Raw genomic sequence first — 18,455 nt, forward strand, 5'->3', positions numbered from 1 at the left:
TGCTGAAAGCAGAAATGCTGCTCGTTTCCATTTTTAATCATTTCGCCGCGCTTAGAGACAATCATATTAATATTAATAAATGCAGGCTGACGTAGAAAGATCTTCCAACTGCAGCTTTCTTTTATTAAAACTCGAATTTCAATTTCCCTTGTTGAAACTTCGACCTGACACTTGGCAAGACCGCCCACCACAGCATTCATATTCACGATTCACGATTCGTGAATTCGTGATTCGTGATTCACGATTGTCCATTTCACGATTCGATCCATCCATACATGAACTGTGGACCGGTGGATCGAAAGCATTCACAATTCGTAGATACACGATTCGAGATTCGTGATTGTGATTGTGATTGTGATTGTGGCCCACGACTCTGTAATCACTCGTGACTGCGGACATGCAAACCAAGCAGCTGCAAGCATCTTTCAAACTTCTTTGGCTCTCGTCGTGCTCTCGACCCAGAACTATCGACAGGAGATCGCTGGCCAACAACGACTGAGCCAGGAGAAGGCCGATGTCATCTGTCGTCACAAAGCGCTCCTCAGAGAAAGACGTGAGACACAGCGTTCTTGTGCAGCTTCGACAGCGTCGCCAAGCTCTCACGTCAAGCTGAACATCGCCAGTGGCTTGGTCACATTCACGATTGGTTATAGTCATAATTTCGCGACTCACTGTTTTGCAATCCACAGCATAGATAGACTCACGACTCCTGCTTGAGATGGAGACCAAACTACAACCATGTCAGTAATCGTGTGCCTTCAGCCACTCTAATCATGTTCTCTGGCTTGGCCCACCCACATACGTTCTCTTGGATCAGGACTCCTTGCAATGCCACGTGTGTTATGAGAAGATCTGTACCAATACATGTTGTCAACAAGGTTGCACTTCCTACACGCTACTATCAGAGTCATCTTTCTTGTTCGTCTCGGCGCTTCTCCACGCCTCCATCGCCGCAGCATATTTCCTGGCGAGATGAACTCTCTTTTTGGCCCTTCTCGCTCTGTTTGCCATCACGAGCGTCTTTGTGTCGAACTTCATCAACGACCTGGCATGATCGCGCTCAAACGCGTCTTGAATGCGCCTCTGTTCATCTCGCAACAGCTCTTCAAACGCCATTTCGGCATGACTGGCTTTCAGAGCGCCTCGCTGGCCGTTGAGTAACTGTACGACGACATTGCTCTCCATGCGTTGAGCAGCTAGCAACTCGTTGACCTCCATCTGTCGTTCCGATCTCCGTAGGCGCGCTACCCGTCGACGATAGATCATCATACTGATCGACGTAGGCTGCACGGGCTTGTATCGCGGTAGAGGCCGATTGTAGATAGTAGGTGGCAACAGTGCGCCAGAGTGATGCGCGATCCGTTTAGGATATCTTTGCTCGTGCACCTTGCGTGCCCAGAACTCGTTCCACGACCGTCGATGGTTTCGGTCCGCTAAGGCTGTCTCTCGAGTATCAAGCGCAGATTTAGCGGCGTCATCCCTGTCGTTGGCAAGCTGAAACATTCGCAAGAGAGCATGCGCTTCTTGAATGAGCGTAGCCACCTTGGTCTCAGAGGTCAGGGCTTTCATCTTTCGCACGATACGTTGGATCTCAAGCTTGAGCTCGGGGCATGAGGCGGGACATTGTCGCAGGAGCGGTCGATACAGCTGCCAGAGTATCAGCCGTCGATGCGTTGCTTGGCGAAAGAATGGCGTCTCTCTCCTCGGTGGACGTCGAGGAATGAAGGCTGCAAAGAAGAGCGCCTCGGCGTTCGCTTGGCGCAAGTTCTCAGCGACTTGCTTCGTCCCATCCCGAGTCTGTGTCGAAACAGCAGCACGGGTGCAAAAGCCAGCTTTCCTCGGCACCGCATGAGTCGACACTGGGTTAGCGGGCTTTCTAGCAATCGACCGTGCCCCACTTCTTGAGCTCGTGCTGGAAACTTGATCAACAGCAGAATGACGTTGCCGTCCTGGCTTCGTCGCTTCAGCCTCCTCGACGCACGTCTGAATCCATGCATCCTCGTCAAACGTGCTCGACTGCGGAGCAGCGCTCCTTGATCCGGTGGAGGCAAAGGCAAATCCTTGACCAGCTTCTCCCGCGGCGACAGTCCGCGGTCGTGGTCTTCGAACAGGCTTCTGCGGAGCATTAGGGTCTCGCTCGGCCATCTTTGAGCGTGCTTCCAACGCCCGGATTTCGGCCAGTTCTTTCGACGCCTGTGCTTGCAAGAAGTACAGGCCACGCTCGCCGAGAGATCTATGTACCTGCGTGGACGGAACATATGGGGGGAAAGCGCCGCCATCGTGCCTTTCACTGGCTAGCGTTGCGTTGTCCTGCGAGTTTGCTGAGCCATCTTTGGAGAGCACACCTTTAGTCTGTTGGAGGATTTGCTCAATGTCCAGCGCTACACCGACCGGGATCGCTTCGGGGTGGGATGGCGTAACACACGGATCATCAGCTTCTTTGCGCAACACCTTGTCGATGTCGACCTGTGCAAAGAAAGCACATCCGAGCGGCAGATCATCCATCTGAAGTTTGAAAGCAAACATGGCACGTGTCCAAATATTGGCGATCTGCAGAGCCAACGCGGCTCGGTACGTGTCTTGGTCTTTGACCAGGTATCGCACCTCGTCGTGAACCGAGAGCATGAATCTGGCATCAATGCTGTATCGCTTCGAGAGCCACTCCATCGCAGTGATCAGCAGATGCAGGTAGTCAACACCACTGCTCTGTACGACCCAGTTGATTCGACTTGGCATGTATTCTTCCGACAAACGGCCGTTGCCAAAATCGACCTTGCCCAGAAATTTTTTGGTCAACGCGTTGGTTACGCCACAGTCGAGCGCTGGTGTCTTGGGATTGTCAGAGAGCGCAATGCTCTCAAGCTTGTTGAAGACGTAGCTTTCCGTGCCACCGAACCAGAATTTGGCCCCAAAGAATTCGTCCGTATGCGTATTCTGACCCTTGGTGGCCATGTAGAGTTCTTTGGCTTTTTGCGTCGCCTCTTCATTGCTGACGCTCGGGTTTGCTTTGAGCAACAGGTGGGTGGCATGTTTGATACCTGCGCCGTATATGCGTGAGTAGTTGAACACTTTGGCTTGATTACGACTTGTGCCAAGGATCGATGCTGTCTTGGAGTGTAGGTCAGTGCCGAGTGCCTTTGTTCCTTCGAGTGTCATCCAGCCGACAGCTGTAGCGCCATGGATGCCGAACTGTGCATCTCCCATGACACTGCAGATCCAGAGTTCCTCAGAGTCGACATCCGCTCCGACAAGGCTGTAGCCCGGAGGCGCTTTGACCATGGCTTTGAGTTCCGAGCCGACGCGGTTCTTCTTGGCATTGCTGGCGGTGAGCCAGGTGTTTTCGATGGCACGGCGAGTCACTGTGCCCATGCTGACGACCTGCGGAAGGATGAGCCCTTTCTTGCGATCTGCTTCGCCTTGCTTGTCCTGACGTGCTCCTGACGCTCCGCTTGGATAGCGCATGGTAGTGTCAGCCTGGCCATCCCAAACCACCATCTGCTTATGGACGCGGTCGCGAACTGCGATCCAGTAGCTACACTGTGCGTTGAGCTCCAAGGCTGTCCTTGCTGCGGTGCGGCCAACTTCGTCCGGGTGGCGGCTCTCGAGCGTACCGTCCTCAAAGTAGGCAATGAATGACTTGGCAAACGGACTTCCCACATTGGCACTTTCTCCTTCGCTGTGAGGCACCTTGTAAAAGATGGACGTTCCATAGGCCTTGACCACGAGAGCAGCAGCGTCTTTGTCCGCCTTTGAAGAGCCCTTCGCTTTTGCTATTCGCGTTTTCGACTTGGCCGCTCTCACCTCCACAGGCGCCGCCAGGTGTTGGAGCAAGCCATCGGCAGTCGTTCCAAATGCGAGCGGGGTCTGTCGGGTCACGAGCTTGTGACGATCAGAAGGATCGTGGCGGAAGACCCAGCCGTGTTCTCGACTGCGATAGAGCGGACATCCTCTCCACGAGATCTTGAGCAAGATGGGCGCAATGGCGGAGCGAATCGTGACCTGCAGCTCTCCAGTCGCACTTTTATACAGGTCCCAGTACCATTTGGGCCACCAGGCTGGTTCGGCCATCGCTTTCGCACCGACAGGCTCAGTGCCAGTCGTTTTAGCCGCCGACTCGTCGCTGACACCATGAAGGGCGTTGAGCTCGTCAAGCCTGATGTCTTTGGACGACCAGTCGAGCTGCGCAAGCTGTGCGTTGGCTTGTACCTCTTCGTCACACATTTGCTTGACAGAGTCAGCGAGTTCGCGCAGCTGGCTGTTGAGATGGGCGGACGCGGCAGACTCGCCACTGATGATGGCGGACAGAATTGCCGAGCCGGTGGGGCCTGCATTGCTCGACATCCTGTTGCCGTACTTTTTGAGAGCTGTTGCCGCAAACAGATTGGTTCCGACCAACGGTGTACCATCCTCTAGTCTCCAGGTGCGCCCATCACTTCGCAGGACCGCTTTTCCATCGATCGTTAGACGCAACAGCTGCTGTGCAATGACGCTTTTGGGAGAAAAGCCGTCTTTGGTCTTGTTTCGAATGACGCCGTCACGATACCATGCAGGTACCGAGAAATCGGACCGAGAGCTAGTGTTACCGTCTGCATCTACCACCTTGGGCTTCTTGGGCTTCTTGGGTGTCCAATCCAGCTGTGAGTACCACGGATCGTCCTCCCACCAAGCTCGTGCGCGAGCTGGATCGGAAAAGACAGGCTCGTGCTGCTCCGGATCCGTGAGCAGCCGCCGTTGTTCGGCAATCTTGGCCGCCAAACTCCACGGTATGTCCTTGGTGCCGTCGTCTCGAAGCTTTTCTGCAAGATCTACGAGACACTTTTGCACTTGGTTGTTGATACAATTGAACTGCTCGTCGCAGCGTCTCTGATAGTCGATCCATTCGTCGTCGACAGGAAGAAAGGTGGATCCGAGACCAAAGACACCGGCCATTGTGGCAGGATGCGGGCAACGCGCCGCAAAATCGGGCCAAGTGCGTCGGAAGATCTCGTGGGTGACAACAACGTCGGAGGCACAGTAGCTTAGAAGATGTTGTACATCTTGCAAGACCTCTTCTCGGGACGCACCGTCGACAAAGACATCTCGCGCGGCTTTAGAAACCTTGATTGGGATGCGATGCAGGCGAGCCACATCGGCGAGTGAGTTCTTCGACGTCTCTTCCAACCATTGCGATTCAGATGAGCTAGATGGCGCGACATGAGACGCGAGTCCTCCACTTTCATCGTCGCTGAATGGCATATCGAGCGTTGAAGGCGATTGTGCTGCGTCAGTGTTGCCCGCTACGTCGTTGTCGTTGGATTTGGAATTGGATGTAAGCTGACCGGAGTCGACGGCCAGACCTTCAAGTTTAAGGCCTTCGAGCTGATCCGAATCGTACTCGAGACCCGAAAGCGCGTTCTCGATGGCTCTGCGTGTCTCTTCTTTCAATGCTGCCTGCTCGAGCAGCTTTTTGGCACGCTTCTCTGCTTTAGCCTTGTTGTGCTTGATCCATGCTGGACGCTGCGGCGACGAGATGCCGCGGGTTGCGACGTGCAGAGACATGGTATCGAGCCATCTAGTGGAACCGAGGTCGAGCGTATATTCTTCCAGCGTCCTGGCCCGGTCGTAGGAGACATTGTGACCTACGACGAGACGTGCTGGGTCGTGGAGGCCACTGGGACCGAGTGGGATGAGATGGTCTTTGCGCTCATGATTCTGGCCACGTTGAAGAAGCCAAGGAGAGAGCCAGCTATACCATGCGTTGGGACTGGCAGCGGTCGCCATGACCGGAAATGGGCCTTCTTGCACCATGGTCTCGACATCAAAAACAAGCATATCATCTTGCTTGTCTGGATACGGTACGCTTACACCGGGGCCAAGTGCTTGAGCCAAGCCGTCTTCTGATCGAAGAATTGGATACTTGGTCCAACCTGGCTCTATTGACCACGATACTGGTTTGAGATGGCCGGGCGTGCGGAGAGCTGGATCGAGCTGAAGCCATTCACTGGCTTCGAAACGAAAGTCGTCGCCAGTCACTCTGGCTGAGCTGACATCTTCGAGCTCCTCTGGTGGGTCGGTAGATCTGGTATCTGCGAGTCGAAAAGCCATACCAAGCCATGGTTGAGCGACGTCTCTACCGATGTTCCAGAAATGCTCTGCGAGGTCGTTGCCTTGCAATGGTGGCAGATCGAACGAGGTCTGTGGTAATGTAGAAGCATCTGTCGCTTTGAGGCCATGCTGACTGAGGTGATCACGACAGATACTAAGTGCTTTGGGCTCTATCGGGGGCACGGACGGCATGGTTGGTGGGAACAATTGCTCGTGAAGTTTGCGAGGTAATAGCTGGACGCCGACCTCATTACGAGGAATCTCGGAATATTTGGAAGAGGAGCGTGCTGGGATAGTTTTGCTTGGTTTAGGCAGAGTTGCAGCCTGTGATGATGATGAATGATGTGGAGGATCTGAGTGTGAGAGGGAGGGCGAGATGGGATCATAGACTGGTGTTGCAGCATGCCATCGCTTTTGCTGAGGTTGGCATGGCCGACTTTTTGGTGTTCGAGATTGGAATGCAGCTGAGAAAATAGCTGACCGCCTCAGAGCCGCGACGCTTGCTGGTGCTACGCTGCTTGGGCACAGCACATGGAGCCGACCGGCTTTGTATAGCATGACGGTGATGCTTTTGCGCTGCTTGGCTTGAAGTGAATCACTGCATGGATGGTGGTGAACTTGTTCTGGGTCGATTCCGAGGCCAAGCAGGTCGTAAGCGCAGCATGGCGTGGCTCAAGAAATTCGAGTCGTGTTCAATTCGAGCCGTCTTCAGACCAGAAGGTGTTATATGTCCTGCTCGAGTGCGAAAGACGAGGCAGGATGATGCGAGATGAAGGACTGTGTGGATGAATTCTGACAACGTCGAACAAGACTTACGCCCGTGACCATCTTTCCTGCTGTCAGCCGCAACGTCCGACTTGTCCAAAAGTGAAAGTCGTGAGTGAACTGAGCGCAATTCATCGAAAACAAAAAACAAAACAAAAAACAAAAAACAAAAATCGCCGGTTCGTGACGGCTCACTAACTTCAACGTTATTCTTGATTCGTCATTCACTCACGACTACAGAAATTGGCGATTGGCGATCAGTCGTGAGTGTCCAGCGAGGCTCTAATCTAGTCGAGCCTAGAAGGGATCTTCACGCTTGTTACACATCAAGACAACAAGCGTCAGGTAGCTTTGAATCGAGTAGCTTTCAGGCTGGCGACTCTCTGCCATCGCAATCGTGACTGGTGCAGGTGACATACAAGTGCGATGGATCGCTCACGATAGTTGCCGACCACCATGCAGGCCACCGAGTCCGACTATCCAACCCCGCCTGAACTCCACGTCGCTGCGTGGAATGCGCTCAGCCAGGAAGCGACAGACATCACACCGCGTCTCATTGTGCATATCGATCGTGCATCGCAGCAGACGCAGTCGTTACCGAAGCGGGCAGTAGGACAGCGCAACGACTTCTATCGCAGAGCTTGCTGGGCTCCTGATGGTTCGGCACTCTTGGCGGTAACAGAATCACAGCAGACGCACACATATCGCTGTCAGCGTTCTTGCGCTTCAGATGCAAGCGTCCATGGTGACCTTCTCGAGCTGCAAATGAAGCGTAAGGGCCCTTCGCCGCTGCTCGATGCCATCTGGTATCCCGTACCTGCTGTACAACATCTGACAGACAATGATCAAATCCATGTGCCAACTTTGACGTCGGAGCCGATATGGTGCTTCGCCGAGTCGCATCGAGACCTTCCCATCAGGCTCACTGCAAGCCATGACGGTCGCTGTCGCGCGAGCTACTCGATCATGAATCACGTCGAGAAGTTCGTCGGTCCTCACTCGCTCGTCTTCAGCCCCGATCTCTCGCGTATCTATTGTGGACTTGATTCGGCCCTTGCCGTGTTTCCTCTTTCACTGCCTGGTCTCAATACACATGCTTTTATTCCGCTCATCCAGGCTAAACGTTCTGCAGGAGGACAAAGGGGCATTGTCTCGGCGCTAGCAGCTGCTGCTGATCCGAGTCAACCAACACAAGAGCTCGTCGCTGTCGGCACCTTCAGTGGAACGGTCGCCATTTACAGCTTCAATCCAGCAGAGTTTCCCGAGCCGGTGGAACACAATGCGGTACATGTGTCAACCAGTGATGGCCAGCAGTGCCTTGCTCAGAGGTCGTGCCTAGCAGGATGGCGAGAGATCGAAGGCGAGGGCCTTACGCAGCTCAGGTTCCATCCGCTGACGCCATACGTGCTCTTTGTTGCCTCGCGGCGTTCAGACTACATCTACGTCTATGACATTCGCTACTTGATGGGAGACACGTTGAGATGGAATTTTCGACCACTGGCGCAAGCATCCGGTGGCGTGCGGACGGGTCCACTGCTGGCCAAGTTGCGGCGACCAGGCGCTGCAAGTCATCAACGCCTCCACTTTGATGTTGATTGGGCCGGACGGTGGCTCGTCACGGGTGATGAGATGGGCATGATTCATCTGTGGCGCATCGATGTCGGTCGCTTTGTGGATCAAGCTGACGTTGACAAGATGGACAATAGTCAAGGTATTGAGCTGATGCCGGATCTCAGCTGGAAGGCGCATCAAGATTCGGTCGGGTCCGTCGCATTGCATCCACACGAGCCATGGCTTGCATCTGTCTCTGGGTCGCGGCACTGGCCTGATGCGGATAGTGCGCATAGCAGTGAATCAGGATCGGAAAGCGACAAAAGCTCGGATCGCGGAGGGGCTGGCAGCTCACGGCGAGCTTGGACGACCAAGGAGGACTCGCTGAAAGTGTGGGACTTTTCCGAGCCTTGGAGACGTTGCGCAGGGTAATAGGGTGATGGATGTGGCTGCTGATCCATGTGTGTCGTAAAGTGGCAACTTGTACCTGCACTGGTGTAACAAACCCGACTCAACCCTTGAACTTGCGACCGCTCTTGACATCGGCGCGTTTGATCTTGGTGTGCTTCTTCCTGCGTGCGTCTGCTTGCTGCAATCGTCTGACGCGATCGCGCTGCTGCTGGCTCGTTTCTCCGACCAGGCCGTCTTGTGCGAGCTCTAGTAGGTGTGCATGCATCTTTTCGAGTGCATCCTGAACGTTGGCCTCCTGAGTTCGATGGCGCATGCTGGTGATCAACAAGGAGTGGTCGGAAGCAACATAGTAGGGTGACTGCTTAGCTATGCGGCTGACAAGGTCTCTGTTGAGCCACTTGCGAGGATGTGAAGCGTCAAGCGCATCTGGAGCGTGACTTGCGGCTTGGGAAAGATCGAGTCGAACGTTGGCTTTGGTGTTGAGCTTGTTGACGTTCTGACCACCAGGACCAGAGGAGCGCGAGAAGCTCACTTGAAAATCACTGCGTCGTAGGCTGAGTTCTTGGAAGTTAGACAGCCAGCGCCGCCGCTCTTGCATCTCTAGCTGAGCTGCATCGCGTTCTGCATCGTCCTTGGTGGCACTCAACGACGATGTGGTCGAGAGGCAGCGGGTCGCCAAAGTGGGCGATGAGGTTGCACCGCATCGTAGATAGGAGGCTGTCTTGCTCGACACCACCGTTGCACGGTACGTCGATTGCGCACATGGCTGCAACAGTCGTAGCGTCGAGCAAGCTATACCACCTCTTGTCCACATCTTGTACAGAAAAGTGCACGTGGTGGCTCTGGCATCCATGTCAGATCCGCTGGCTGAAGTGAAGGTGGGCAAACGAACGGGCCAAGACGGGAGCCACACTTCGTACCATCAACAGCAATCACGAATCGCGAACCAAAAAAATCCAAAAAAAAAAAAACAACAAAATCACTTCCAAAATTGTGGAGCGAAAAGAAGAAACCAAAAAACGCCGCGGAAAATGCCTTGAAAATACCCACGTGTGAAACGGATCGAGCGTACGCTTCCGCTACCGTCTCTTTGCTAGAACAAGCTACGGCCTCAGCGATCGTGTCGAGACCGAATACTCGTGACTATAGCTGACGAGAGAGAGGAAGCAAGTGGGCAGGAGAGCAACGGCTCAAAACAGGCGTTCAACTCGTTCGACTACTCTGAAGTGAAAAAGTGTTGAGATCCAGCCTTTGATCTTGGTCCGCGGATCTACTGACTAAAACGTACCCGATGCCACCAAAGAGCGCCGCGATCGATCTGTTCGGCGATAAGCTAAGCCTGTGACATTAGTCAGCGTGCTCGTGGCTTTTTGTGGTGGCCACGGCTGCTTCTAAACTGTCGATCAAGAGTGTCTAGCATGCTCGAGGAATGGCCCGCCTCAGATCCAGAGGAATTGCACCACAACGTCCGAGGTTTACGACGAACACCAACGAGACGGATGGCTTAGCATGGAAGCAGCTGGTTAGTGGTGACTCTGATAACTTACCAACGATTCGTGATTCATGATGATGCAGTAGTTTCCAGCAGGACCCTTTTTGCACGTTGACGGCTTTATTATTCACGATTGATGCACAAAAAAAATCAAATAAAAAAAAATCAGTGTGGAACATCGTGTACGTTCACTTACGACTCGTGACTGTTATTTGCCGTGACTGGAAGCTTGTCAGGTACAATAACAGTCTCGAGTACAGTACACAAAAATTAGTTTGCCGATGATTTTTTTCTTTCCGATTTCTAAAGGCAAAGGGAAAAAAAGAAAGAAGAAAAAGAAAAAAGTGAACCGAATTCAGTCACGAGTGTGTGAGTCTGGAATTTCTCACACGACGGTTGACTAGAATCCAACTTCCTCCGATTGCAGACCGCAATGAACCGCGTCGACTTACGACTTGTTCCGTTGCGCCATCCAAGCTCAAGCTCGTGTGATGTATTCACGATTGTTACTCTGATTATATCCCTGTACCGTGTACGGTAGAGTGATTCAACCTTGTACTCGCTACGCTTTCCATCCGAACTTACACCATCCCTTTGCTCCGACAATCCACCCCGTTCCAAAGGACGTCAACCAAGCAGTCCTCAACGAGTAACAGCACCACCACAATCGGAACCGTCTTTGTAGCTCCCCTCGTTGTCGCTATAGCGGGACCACACCACGTGCACCGGTGCGCAACTAGGAGCACTTTCTCGAACCGTGCTTCTTTGCTTACCGCTCTAGGTGCATCGTACTACTCTAAGCTCGTCAAGCTGGTCTGGTCAAGATGGGGCTACTCTCACTCGGTACGCCGATGGAGTGGAAGGATGCTCAGCCTCTGGCATCCCACGTTCGAAAGCACGGCATCCAGCAATTTCTGTCTTTGTGGAGCAAGATCAAGGACCGACGTGGTGACATCTTGCTATGGGGCGACGAGATCGAGTACATTGTCGTCTCATTCGACGAAGAGACGCAGAACGCCAAGCTCTCTCTGCGCCAGGAAGAGATCCTCAAGGTGCTCTCCGCAAGTGACCAGGAGACGCGCGAGTCGGCTCCCGCTCTTGCGGCTCAGATCCCCACCTTTCATCCCGAATTTGGTCGCTTCATGCTCGAGTCGACGCCTGGATCACCATATGGCGCCAGTCCGAAAGAGCTGAGAGGCGTCGAGCGAAACATGCGTCTGCGTAGACAGATTGCTCGCTCCCATCTCAAACCCAACGAGCTGCCCATCACGCTCACCTCGTATCCACGCCTCGGTGTTACGGATGCGCCTTTCACAGAGCCTCACTACCCTCCAAACGGTGATGCTTCGCGTTCCATGTTTCTTCCCGATGAGCTCATCAACCCACATGCTCGCTTCCCCACCTTGGCCGCCAACATTCGCAAGCGTAGAGGCTCCAAAGTCGCCATCAACATGCCCATCTTCAAGGACATCAACACACCTTCCCCCTTTATCGACCCAAGCATCCCGTGGGATCGTGACCTGTTCCCAGAAGATGCCGAAGCCAAGGCGGGCGCCGCCAAGCCAGATCATATTTACATGGACGCCATGGGTTTCGGCATGGGTTGCTGCTGTCTGCAGGTCACCTTCCAGGCATGCTCGGTGCAAGAAGCGCGGACCGTCTACGACCAGCTCATCCCTATCGGCCCTCTCCTGCTTGCGCTGACCGCCGCATCTCCAGCATACCGAGGCTACCTCTCAGACGTCGACTGTCGATGGAACGTCATTTCTGCCGCAGTCGACGACCGCACACCACAAGAGAGAGGCGAGCCTGCGCTTGCCTTACCCGGACATACACCGCGTGGAGGACTCGACCATGATGCCCAAAAAATTCCGAAATCCAGGTACGACTCGGTCGACTCGTACATTTCCCTGGATCCCCTCAATCGTCGCAGCTACAACGACAATCCACTGCCCATCAATGCCGACGTCAAGCAGCAGCTGCTCGAAGCTGGCGTCGACGATCTTCTCGCGGACCACCTTGCGCACCTGTTCATCCGCGATCCGCTCGTCATCTTCAGCGAGATGGTTGACCAGGACGACGAGACGAGTACCGACCATTTCGAGAACCTGCAGTCCACCAATTGGCAGACAATGCGTTTCAAACCGCCACCACCCGGCGGTCGCATCGGCTGGCGTGTAGAGTTCCGTAGCATGGAGGTGCAAATCACGGATTTTGAGAATGCTGCATTCTCCGTGTTCATCGTTCTTCTCACCCGAGCTATCCTCAGCTTTGGCTCAAACTTTTACATGCCCTTGACCAAGGTGGACGAGAACATGGCTCGCGCACACCGACGTGATGCCGTGAATCACGAAAGGTTCTGGTTCAGAAAGGAAGTATATCGAACGCGCAACCGTCATGCTTCCCGACAAGCTTCGCGGCAGGTCTCGAGGTGCAACTCGGTAGAGAATTTACACAGTGGGAGCAGACCCATCAACAGCAACAGTCACAGTCACAGTAACGGCAATGGACGAGCTAGTCCGCAGAGTATTGGCTCGTCCTCGGATGGCTGTGTGGAAGAGGAAGAGTACGCCGAATTTTCCATGGACGAGCTGATGAACGGCAAAGGCGACGAATTTCCGGGTCTGGTCGGGTTAGTGTACAACTACCTCGACAGCCTCAACATTGATGTCGAGACACGCTGCGAAATGGGTCTTTACTTGGATCTCGTATCACAGCGTGCAAGTGGCAAGTTGATGACAACGGCAACGTGGATCAGGCAGTATGTACGCAACCACGCCGACTACAAGGGTGACTCGGTGGTGAGCCAAAAAATCAACTACGATATGATCAAGCAGCTCGACCTGATCGAGAGGGGAGAGGTGGACGCGCCTGGATTTTTGCCTCGTGCATACGCCCAGCGAAGGAAGAGCCAGGAGACCAAGCCTGAGCTCAAGGCTTAGTGTCCAGCCACTTGATATGTGCCATACGGTGACAGCAGCAGCAAACCTTGTACCATTATTCATCTGCATGCAACGATAAACCACGGATCTGAACTGCATCACGAGCATACACCCATCAGTGTCGATAGACCGTGGACGGATGGCAAGACGATCTTCAGACATGTCTCAAAAGTGCTGCCATCGTGATTCACCCTGCACGGTGAGTGCTCGGTAAGTGCTCGTGTGCGGTCACGTCAGCCGACACTCGTGACTGCACGCTGGTTTTCCGCGTTGGTGTTTTGCGAGCTGTGAATTCCGCACTCACGAATCGCGACTCTTCACTCGGCCAAAGTGGCATAACCCACGACCAGGCACGACGTGGAGGTTTTTCTGTTTTTGGCCAGGTAAGTTAAGCTAAGCTAACTTAGCCTAACTGACGTGTGATGACTAAATCGTGAATATGCAGCTCTGCAGGCTCGCGAGTTGCACAGAGGTTTCACAAGTTGACGGTTACGGCGATGAGAACCGAATAGAAACGAATTCCTCCTGCGTGTCGGTGAGCCGTATCCTGGTCGCCATCATCATATTGACCTCTTGTTTAGCTTGTCATACACCCAGCAAAGTCTGTGTTCATACAAGATGGCGCCATCGCTCAAGATATCAGCTGGTCCCTCGATTGAAGCCCTTACCACCGTCGCTGTGAACCACGATGAGCGACCCATCGAAATCAACACGGATCTCTTCCAAGGACGTATCGCCGTTCGCATCAAAAACTTTACCGGATCCGATCCGCATGGCGTCGAGCATCGCAACGACTCAGCGTACTTCTCTGCTAATCATGGTAAGAACCAGAGTTGGAGTATGCAGATTCAAGGTCGATTCAAGTCGGCCGTCAACGCCGATGACCTCGTCTTTGGTAACGAATTCGATCAACCCATCAAGGATCATCTACCGTATGGAACGAGTGTAGCGTTGCAATTTGTCAAGCTGATCGATCCAAACTTGGAGCATGACCTTTATGCGCAAAAACCGCATGCTTGGTCGCCTTACTTGGCGACCATGCCCCGCATCAACTCGATCAAGCTGGAGCAAGAACCGGAATTGGTGGACAAGTGGCCAGCATTCCCTTCGCATCCAGATTACGTCCAAGAGGATATCACCAGCTTGATCCCTCCGGCCATGGCCGAAAAACAAAAAGACACTGTAGCCAACTTCAAAGGAATCGACAAAGCGCACGAATATCGTCAACGTTTCCTAGGCAACCGTGCTCATAGACAAGATATAACGCTTGACCAACAACAACTGATCACTGCCGATTTCTTCAACGGCTTCCTCGACTTTAACGACCTCACCTTGCATATTCCCTTCTCCGGAGGACTGAAGTTTGATCTGAAAAAATACTGGGACGGTCAACCGGTGAGGTACATCTGCAAGGATAGGAAGCAGGACAAGGTCTTCTTTGTGATCCAGTTTGACATTGTTGATCTCAACCAGTAAATGGTGCTCTGTTAAAGAAAATGAGATACAAGTGATTTCAACATGACATGCGTGTGTGATGGATGGATAGTCAGATGCGTGCGAGCGAACCCAACTGTGCGTGGCGAGAGATAGCGGGCGACGCGTTGACGCAGAATGAAAGGACCGGCGCAACAAAAGTAGGCGGCTACTTGCGATACTGGGCAGGCACATCTTGCGCACCCTCGTCTTTGCTAGGTGCGCGATTGTGGTAAGCGCGGAAGCTGTCTTCCCACTCGACGTATTCGCGCCAGTACTTGTCGAGCGCTTCCTCTTCAGGTGACTTTGCCGATGCGGCGCCAGCTTGAGTTCGAGTGTGGGAAGAGGTTGTTGAAGACGCGTTCTGCGAGCCACTGGCGCTGTTTCGCTGCGGCTGTGAATCCGGGCGTGCAGTTGCGTAGGCTTGGTGTGATACAGAGTCTGTGGGTGGAGGCGGAGGTGCATCGTCTTCTGGTGGAGGAGGCGGTGGAGCTCCATCGTCTGTGGGTGGTGGTGCTGGCTCGCCATTGTGCCTCGAGTTGTAGGGGTACGAGTGATGCTGATGCTGATTCCATCCTCGCTGTTGATCCCAGCCAGCCTGTTGTGGCTGCTGCGGCGGCGGCGGTTGCTGTTGATGGTGAGCGTATCCGCCTGCACCGACGGGGCTACCGCCTCGCCCGTACGCGTGCGAACGTGCATAGCCTCCTCGTGGCGCACCTCCATCGTATCCTCCACCATACCCACCTCTTCCGCCGCCACCTCCGTATCCTTGGCTCATGGCATCGTACGCCTTCTGCCATTCCGAACGCACCACCTCCATCAAGTCCTCCGCCAGCACCTTGGCGGCTTGAATCTGCTCATCTTCCGGACCAGCGATGGCGATATGCATGGGCTCGTTAAGCTCCACACCTGTGTCGCTCTCGATGAACCCACTGCCCAACCCTTTGATCTGCACCCTTGTACCCGTTTCATTCTGGATATACTTGACAAACATGCCTCCTGGCCCCACAATCTTTGAGCGAACGTTGAACATGCGAATGTTTTCGAGGTTGACAGGCACCTTTTCCTCGGGCCATCTACGTCGCTCCCTCGGCGGTGGCCGTTGATTCTCGTAATCCAGTCTACGTTGATGGCGATCTTCCACGAGCTGAGGCACTTCGCGTGCCATGAGTTCGTTGATCTTGGCGATACCTGCATCGAGGATTTCTTGGGAGACGGCCTCTACGTGAAGGTAGAGAGGCGGATCTTCTGCGGTGGCGAGTGTCTTGTCTGGATACCATGTTCCCTTGGTGGTGACGCTGGCTCCCGTTTCGCGATGGATCTGTTGCTGCGTCTGACCTTTGGTGAGCATGTATCGGTTGCGTTGGTCGTTGATCTCAATGTCGTGCGTGAACTCGGCCTCGTGTGTTTCGCGCTCCTTGCGTTGCGCTTCCGAGACATTTGCAGCGTCGTTGTGGCTGGCTGGTGCGGCTTTGGATGCGAACTGTGCAGCAATCTTGGCAGCAGCAGCAGCAGCAGCCGCAGCCGCAGCAGAGGTAGATACCGCGGAAGACGAAGAGGCAGACGCCGCCTGCGCCTCAGAGTTGGAGCTATCCCATCGGCTCGACATTGCGTGAGGGTGAGTATGCACGATTCCATGCAACGAGATGACGGTGGATGGCAAGTCCGGATGCAAACAAAGCTGCCAGGCTGGACCCTGATGACGAGATCAGATCCTGTTCAGCTTGTTCAGGCTTTGCAAACGAAAGCGTCAAGTTCAAGTTCTTCGTGCTTCACGCTTGGTCGATCACAATTTCCTGCCCCAAAAAGTGAAAAGAGGGCGTAACATTACTAGAAATCGAGAATCAGTAGAAGAATACAATCACGAATGGTAGTCTAGACACCCTTTTGGTGGTAATGCTCCCGTCGCACGCTCACCTAACGCCTCACGTTCTCTCACGTCTCTGCACAAAATCGCATCACCTGACAAGATCTCTGATAGTGAATTTGATAAACGTGTCCGGACCGCGACCGCGATCGTGCAGAGTCTTATCGACCGAACCCGAAGCGGAGATCTTGGATGTAATCAAGGATTATCAGTTTGATTGTTAAGCAGATTTGATCGCTTCCAAGCTCAGCGAACTTGTGCCGTTGTTCCAGAGCCTGAAAGGGGATCAACGTTTCTGTTGTAGATTTTTGGGTGCGCATCGCTCTTCGAAAGGGAGGAGGAGATGCGACGAGGCATTCCGATGTAAGCCGGAGGAGACAAGGCAGCGAGAGAGAGAGAGAGATGACTTGCTGACTGTGCTGAGTGATGAAATCAAGGCAATCCGGAATCACGAATGGAATTACAACAACAGCCAGCCAAAGGTCGTCAAAGTGAGCGCGAGAAAGACTCACGGCTGCGCGGGACAGCCGTTAACTTAGTTTCAGTGAAGCGGCCGAAATCTTTGGAAACTCTGACTTCGCTCTCGCAAAGGAAAAGCGCGCACAAGCGCAAGATGGTTTTATTATCTAGAAAAGAGGGCGGTCCGAGCGTGCCGCCGACGGTCGTGAATCGTGAGTCGAGCGGGCAAAAGCGCACACTCGTGACTCTCGATGGTAGAATTCTACATCCGCCCCAATCAAGCGGCCAGCACAAGAGCAAACAAACTTAACTTGATCTGAAACTTGCTGGTTTGGCCCCCTCCTCTTTCTTTTGCACCACCATCGTCCTTCGCTTGCAATTGCACTTCTCCTGCATCGCACTTTCCACAAAAATGGCTCACAAGCTCGCGTCCTCATTGCCGGCATGGCAGAAGCTGCAGCAGCTCTACGACACCAAGGGCAAGCAGATCAACCTCGGTCAGGCTTTCAAGGCCGATCCGCAGCGATTCGAAAAGTATTCGCGCGAGTGGAGCTCCAAGGCCACTGATGCCCGTTTCCTGTTCGACTATTCGAAGAACTTGATCGACGATGAGGTGCTCGAGCAGCTGCTCGCTCTCGCCGAGCAGGCTCAAGTCAAGGAGCAGATCGACGCCATGTTTAGCGGCGAACACATCAATACCTCTGAAGACCGTGCTGTTCTGCACGTCGCTCTGCGTGATGTTCCTGGCGACTTCAAGATCAACGAGGCGGGTGTCGACGAGGTCAAGCCTGAACTCGAGCACATGAAGGCTTTCTCCGAGGCTGTGCGCTCGGGTGCGCACAAGGGTTATACTGGCAAGAACATCAAGAGCATCGTCAACATCGGCATCGGTGGCTCGGACCTCGGTCCGGTCATGGTCACTGAGGCGCTCAAGCCTTACTCGAAGCGTGAGCTGGATGCTTACTTTGTTTCCAATATCGACGGTACGCACATGGCCGAGACGCTGCGTGTGTGCGATCCCGAGACTACGCTGTTCATCGTGGCCTCCAAGACGTTCACCACGCAGGAGACCATCACCAACGCTACCACAGCGCGTGACTGGTTCCTGGAGCACGCCAAGGACAAAGCGCACGTTGCCAAGCACTTTGTAGCGCTTAGCACCAACGTTAAGGCTGCTACCGAGTTTGGTATTGCCGAGCAAAACATGTTCAAGTTCTGGGATTGGGTGGGTGGCCGATACTCGCTGTGGTCGGCAATCGGTCTGTCGATTGCGATTGTGATCGGCTACGACAACTTTGAGCAATTGCTGCTCGGTGCTCACGAGATGGACGTGCACTTTAAGAACACGCCTCTGAAGGACAACTTGCCGGCGCTCATGGCTCTGCTCGGTATCTGGTACATTGACTTTTTC

The 18,455-nt window shown here is 53.8% G+C and overlaps 7 protein-coding genes across 7 annotated transcripts in view; 4 read left to right on the forward strand and 3 right to left on the reverse strand.

Moving 5' to 3' along the window:
* Nucleotides 1-888: 888 nt before the first annotated feature.
* Nucleotides 889-6,642, reverse strand: UMAG_11745 (DNA-directed DNA polymerase gamma MIP1; the record flags this gene model as incomplete). The annotated part of the gene is made up of 1 exon (XM_011392280.1): nucleotides 889-6,642. The coding sequence occupies one exon, from the start codon at nucleotides 6,640-6,642 to the stop codon at nucleotides 889-891; it is 5,754 nt and encodes a 1,917-aa protein (XP_011390582.1).
* Nucleotides 6,643-7,305: 663 nt separating this feature from the next.
* Nucleotides 7,306-8,832, forward strand: UMAG_11746 (uncharacterized protein; the record flags this gene model as incomplete). The annotated part of the gene is made up of 1 exon (XM_011392281.1): nucleotides 7,306-8,832. The coding sequence occupies one exon, from the start codon at nucleotides 7,306-7,308 to the stop codon at nucleotides 8,830-8,832; it is 1,527 nt and encodes a 508-aa protein (XP_011390583.1).
* A 79-nt stretch (nucleotides 8,833-8,911) lies between these two features.
* UMAG_11747 (uncharacterized protein) lies at nucleotides 8,912-9,409 on the reverse strand (the record flags this gene model as incomplete). Its single annotated transcript, XM_011392282.1, has 1 exon — nucleotides 8,912-9,409. One exon carries the CDS (start codon nucleotides 9,407-9,409, stop codon nucleotides 8,912-8,914), a length of 498 nt encoding a protein of 165 aa, XP_011390584.1.
* Nucleotides 9,410-11,127: 1,718 nt separating this feature from the next.
* Nucleotides 11,128-13,245, forward strand: UMAG_04004 (putative gamma-glutamylcysteine synthetase; the record flags this gene model as incomplete). Its single annotated transcript, XM_011392155.1, has 1 exon — nucleotides 11,128-13,245. One exon carries the CDS (start codon nucleotides 11,128-11,130, stop codon nucleotides 13,243-13,245), a length of 2,118 nt encoding a protein of 705 aa, XP_011390457.1.
* A 618-nt stretch (nucleotides 13,246-13,863) lies between these two features.
* On the forward strand, nucleotides 13,864-14,721 carry UMAG_04005 (uncharacterized protein; the record flags this gene model as incomplete). Its single annotated transcript, XM_011392156.1, has 1 exon — nucleotides 13,864-14,721. One exon carries the CDS (start codon nucleotides 13,864-13,866, stop codon nucleotides 14,719-14,721), a length of 858 nt encoding a protein of 285 aa, XP_011390458.1.
* A 166-nt stretch (nucleotides 14,722-14,887) lies between these two features.
* UMAG_04006 (uncharacterized protein) lies at nucleotides 14,888-16,327 on the reverse strand (the record flags this gene model as incomplete). The annotated part of the gene is made up of 1 exon (XM_011392157.1): nucleotides 14,888-16,327. The coding sequence occupies one exon, from the start codon at nucleotides 16,325-16,327 to the stop codon at nucleotides 14,888-14,890; it is 1,440 nt and encodes a 479-aa protein (XP_011390459.1).
* A 1,129-nt stretch (nucleotides 16,328-17,456) lies between these two features.
* The window catches only part of UMAG_15008 (putative glucose-6-phosphate isomerase), a gene marked incomplete at both ends in the record, with an annotated part of 1,567 nt that continues 568 nt past the window's right edge, over nucleotides 17,457-18,455 (forward strand). Inside the window, one exon of the mRNA XM_011392296.1 lies at nucleotides 17,457-18,455. Coding sequence (XP_011390598.1) covers nucleotides 17,457-18,455 — 999 coding nt within the window.

This window comes from Mycosarcoma maydis, chromosome 11 (assembly GCF_000328475.2).
Source record: "Mycosarcoma maydis chromosome 11, whole genome shotgun sequence".
NCBI lineage: Eukaryota > Fungi > Basidiomycota > Ustilaginomycetes > Ustilaginales > Mycosarcoma > Mycosarcoma maydis.